At 39.8% G+C, this 5,459-nt stretch overlaps 1 protein-coding gene across 1 annotated transcript; it reads right to left on the reverse strand.

Moving 5' to 3' along the window:
- Window positions 1-1,085: 1,085 nt before the first annotated feature.
- LOC112154438 lies at window positions 1,086-3,912 on the reverse strand. Its single transcript, XM_024285364.1, has 3 exons — window positions 3,830-3,912; window positions 1,958-2,479; window positions 1,086-1,848 (listed from the first exon to the last, which is right to left on the reverse strand). Exons 2-3 carry the CDS (start codon window positions 2,448-2,450, stop codon window positions 1,349-1,351), a joined length of 993 nt encoding a protein of 330 aa, XP_024141132.1. The 5' UTR covers window positions 2,451-2,479; window positions 3,830-3,912; the 3' UTR covers window positions 1,086-1,348.
- Between the last annotated feature and the right edge of the window lie 1,547 nt (window positions 3,913-5,459).

Consider the following 5,459-nt stretch of genomic DNA (forward strand, 5'->3'; position numbering starts at 1 on the left):
CTGAAACACTTTTACAGTTTATATCAGAGGTTTTTATTACCAAAAGCAAAAAAAAAAAACTGAAGTAACACTTTATAAAAAGATTCCTTAACAAGCTTTCTTAACACCTTAATAAGCATTATTAATGTTCTTATAAGGTGTTAGTAAGACATTTATTGGTGTAATAAGCCTAATAAGGCTTATTAAATTCCTAAGTTAACATATTTACAAGCATTATTAATGTGTTAATATGATGCTTATTGTTACATTTATTACCATCGTATACGTGGAACAAATTGTTAGTAAGTGTTAACAAGCTTAATAAGAATCATTAACAAAACTTATTAACAGATTAGTAAGCCTTATTAATGTGTACGGTTCTTGTAAGACATTTAATACCATTATAATGTCTCACACTGACTTATGTGTTAATGAGCTTAATAAGAGGTTTTTATTACCAAAAGCAAATAAAAAAAAACTGAAAAGACCGCAGAAAAGATGAGCTTCAAACTTTATATATGCATATTATTGTAGAAATTGTCCTGCGAAAGTACAGAAAGAGGATATAAAGAAAACTCTCAGTGCAATCTTAAAGGGGCCCTACCATAAAAATTCTCCTTTTCGAGGTTTTAAATGCATTTTACTCTTCATTCCTCACTATAAAGACCCACAAAGTGATATTTTGATCTGTTCATGCATTTAAGAGTAATCCTCTAAAAATCTGCACTTTCCGCAGCAGCCCCTCCCATACCCACGAAAACGAGCGGTTGGAAACGTGCTGACGTGAAATCGATGCCAACAGCTCCCTCCAGGAAGAGTCTGCTCTGACAGCTCCGCCCCTAGTGTAACATAACGTTCAATTTCTCCACAGGGCTGGCAATGATCAGCAAAGAAACGTTAATTTTAGATGAAGATTAGCATATATCTTTCAGTTGTGTCCTGTCTTCAATAAAATCCAGCTCAAACAGGCATTCGTTACTTTGGACGCGCGCTCCTTTAAGACCCCTCACCCCAAACCCGGTCAGGCACAGAGAAAAAAACTCATGAAACATAACTAATATTTCGTAAATAATTTGTTTCTTAGTGATCTGAAGGTAATATATGATCATATATATATGGATATAGTTCACTCTGAAAGGCTTAACAAAATCATTTTATATCCCCTTTAACATTTATAAAAAACTGCCCCAGACACTTCGTCACTGTTGATTTTTCTAATAAAAAACACATTTTCACACATGTTGGAAAATACAGATTTAACCTTAATCCATACACTGTGGTTTGACAAAAATAAAAGTACTTGGTAAGGAAAAAAAGGCACAGAAAATAAATTCAAATAAAATAGAAAACGTTGACATGCATGTACATTTCAGTAATAATCATTACTCTCTTCACTCAGACTTGCTTTAAGTTTTCTGTTGTTGGTTTTCATTTCCTCTATCATTCTTTCCAACTTTCCAGTGGGCAGCATGTCATCTTCTATAATCTGGGTCAGCACTGGTGTCAACTCATCCATCACTCTCATTATGGTCTGGACCAGGATCTGCGTTCTGGTCTGTGTCTCAACTACACTCACCCTCCCAGAGAGAAGCCCCAGATGATGGACAACTTTTCTCGTTTGACTCTGAAGGTTTTCAACAGTTTTCCGTTTCACAAGCAAACCCTCCAGTTCTGCCTTAGTTGCACAAATTCTGCTGTTGACTTTTTTGGTTTCCTGTTCAGCTTTAAAGATTAATCCATTGTAGTGAGACACCTTTGCAGTGTAAACTTTAATCTGAGAGTCACATTTCTGTACCTCCTCTTGAGCTTTAATTACTTCCTCCGTGGCCGAGCTTACGTTTGCACAGCCAACACCAACCATGATTCCCCCTGGAAAACCGTGAAAGGCATTTCAGCAGACATTAGACAATTTCGTTTTAAAAAAGTGTATTATTAAAAAACAGTCCTCAAGTTACATGATTTCAGTCAGTTTACTTACCAGCAATCCATCCAAATACTGGTATAACAAAAAGAGGAACTCCAATATTTCTAATTGTGTCTGCGTGATCTACTTTGTCTTGCATTTCTTTCAAGGTCTCTTTTGCAGTTTCCAGGTTTCTCTTCTCAGCATCTCGAGCTTCAGTGCAACTCTTTAAAGTGGACTGATGTGATTCCACACAGGTCTTCAAACGTGCTAACTCAGCATCTTGGTCCTTTCTCTTTCTCTCTAAATTATATTTTTTTACAGTGAGAGTCTCAGTCTTCTCATCAAGCTGTTCTAGCTCTTTACCAGCTTTCTGCTCCGACTCTTTCAAGTATTTTTCCATTTTCTGAACTTCTTGTCTGAAGTCATCAAATGTCTGACATTTATGAAAGACAATGTCTGCATCAATACTGAGGATCATCTCTGACAGACGGTTGAAGGACAGCAGCCCGTTCTCAAGAGGCTTCATGACAGCCTGGATGATCCTGCAGAGATCAGATGCCTGCATCTTCACAGATGTGATGGAGAAGAAAAATCCTGGGAGGAGAAAAAAGGTTATGGTTCAATCTAAACGTCTTTTAATTCAATTCCATTTAATTTATATAGTCTAATATCACAAATAAAACCTCAGTGGGCTTCATGCCGGTAATTATAAAATATAAACGATAGCTGATTGCTAAACTAAACTGAATAGACAAAATTAAACTGGTCATCTGTGCCCTTAGACCAGGGGTGGGAAAACTTTTTGACTCGTGGGTCAAAAAGGGTTTTTAAAAATTTGACAGAAGGGCCGAACCAGGACCAGACGCTTGGAGTGTTTCGATGATCCACCTCGTAAAAGAAAAAAATACATGAAATCTGGACAAAAACACGCTTTAACTTTGATTGAAAATGAATATATAAACTTCAAAACAGAACATTTGAGCATTTTTGGATTTTTTAATTGTGACTTTTGTTTTTATTTTTGTGCCAATTCCAACAAAAGGGTTGATTTTCATCAAAGAAAATCTGTTGGAAAATCGAAAGAATTACTGTTTGACTCGGAAAACAAGCATGACTAATAACAAATCTTCTTACACCACATGAATACAGAATAACGTTATGCACTCAAACAAAGGTCAATGTATTTGTAGTGTCTCATCTATGGGGAGACAGCAGAATTACAGTATCATTTATTTGAGGTTGGTGGGCCAAATTATACAGTTTAGCTGGCGGCATATGCCCACCCCTGTCCTTAGACCCTCCTTCCCGTTAAGGTTAAGGAAAAACTCCTAAAAAAACCTGATTCCAGGAAAAAAGAAGAGACCTCAGGGATACCCACACGAGGAAGAGATCCTCTTCCAGGACGGACAGGAGATTTACCACGACGATTAAAGAAGAGTTAGTTTATCTAACTCTAGAACTACATGTTTGAATAGAGTTCAGCCAGATAGGACTAAGGGACATCTTTGTGTTTTACACAGAACGATTTCTTTAAGAATTTAATGACTTTTGCTTCACATCTTAGTTATTATCATTATTGACGAGCCTTAATACCTTTTACTGGGATTTTAGGAAGTTCAGCACTTAGAGGAAATAACACTATAGCAGAGAAAAATGAAATTTTATCACTGGATGAAAACATGAAAACTGTTAACACAAATGTTCCTAGGAAAACACAGGGAAAATTGTGTTTTTAATGTAGATGAACTACAAAAGAAGTGATAACATGAACCGTCCATTTGAATAATTTAAACATTTGTAAATCCCCCAAACGAGGCTGCATTCTAAAAACACAAATGTCACCTATAACAGCATTCATTTTCATTTTTACATTACCCTACGAAAAGACACCAGAACAAGCAGTCTCACACATTCAAACTCTGCCTTAGATTCCTATGAACTCACCTGCTTCAGACCGTTGGTGTTTCCTCTGATTTTACACTTCTGTGAGCTCAGTTTTAAACTCTAAGTGGGAGGGTTCTAATTACCACTTCTCTGTCAGTCACATCTGTGAAATATGACGTGGCAGCATTCCTGAGAGATCAGTGGGCTTAAGGTTAGATTTAAGAACACTGATTGAGTTTCCTCTCAGAATCAGAATGTGCTTTTTTGGCCAAGTACAGGACATATACAAATAATTTGGTTCCAGTGACCTGTACTCCTATGCAAAAAGGTAAAAATAATATAATAAGATAAAAAATAAAAATATGAATATATATATATATATGTATGTGTACATCTGAAAAAAAAACAGGGATAAAGATAAAGATATTTACAACAGTGTTCCGGTGAAGTAGTTCTCATGTTGTGTTCTGTACTCTGTGACTGGTCAAGAGTTCATTAGAGTGACGGCTCGAGGGAAGGAGCTGTCTTTGTGACGAGTGGTTTTTGTGCATAAGGTCCTGAACCTCCGTCCTGAGGGGAGGAGACTGAAAAGACTGTGACCTGGATGTGAAGGGTCTGTCGAGATTCTTCCGGCTCTCTTCCTCACCCTGGACCGGTGCATGTCCTGAATGGAGGGAAGGTTGGAGCCAATAATCCTCTCAGCAGACCTGATGGATCTCTTCAGTCTGTCTCTGTCGGCTCTGGTTGCAGATCTGAACCAGACTGTGATGGATGTGGTCAGGATAGACCTGATTACTGCTGTGTATAAGTTGATCAGCAGCTCCTGGGGCAGGTTGAACTTCTTCAGTTGTCGTAAGAAGTACAACCTCTGTTGGGCCTTCTTCCGGACTGTGTTGATGTGCTGGGTCCATTTAAGGTCCTGTGAGATGGTGGACCCTATGAACCTGTAGGAGTCTGTTGGGGGGACCGATCTGCTAAGAATTATGAGTGGGAGTGGGGGGGGGGGTCTTCCTCAAGTCCACTGTCATCTCCACAGTCTTTTGTGGGTTCAGCTCCAGATGGTTCTGGCTGCACCAGACAGCCAGCCGCTCCACTTCTCCTCTTTATGCGGACTCATCACCATCCCGGATGAGTCCGATGACTGTGGTGTCATCCGCAAACTTCAGGAGCTTCACCGAAGGGGCTCCTGAGGTACAGTCATTGGTGTAGAGCGAGAAGAGCAGTGGGGAAAGAACACACCCCTGGGGGGCGCCAGTGTTCAGAATGCGGGTGCTGGATGTGGTGCGACCCAGCTTCACCTGCGGCCTCCTGTCCGTCAGGAAGCTGGTGATCCACTGACAGGTGGAGGGAGGCACAGTGAGCTAGGTCAGTTTGAGATGGAGGAGCTCAGGGACGATGGTATTAGAGGCGGAGCTTAAGTCCACAAACAGGATCCATGTGGTCCCTGTGGAGTCAAGATGGTGCAGGATGTAGTGGAGAGCCATGTTGACAGCATCATCCACTGAGCTGTTTGCTCTGTAGGCCCTCCCCGCTTTCATCAGCTACTGGAGGCTCTCTGCTCGCTGCCTGTCAGACATGTAATCCTGCACAGATGCTGCTGGTTTATTTATTGTGAAGAGTTCCACAACAACCGACAAAAAATGAAATCCTTTAAATATTTTCTCGTTAGCCGGGCTTCTATCTTACTCAG

The sequence above is a fragment of the Oryzias melastigma genome, linkage group LG19, assembly GCF_002922805.2.
Source record: "Oryzias melastigma strain HK-1 linkage group LG19, ASM292280v2, whole genome shotgun sequence".
Classification (NCBI taxonomy): domain Eukaryota; kingdom Metazoa; phylum Chordata; class Actinopteri; order Beloniformes; family Adrianichthyidae; genus Oryzias; species Oryzias melastigma.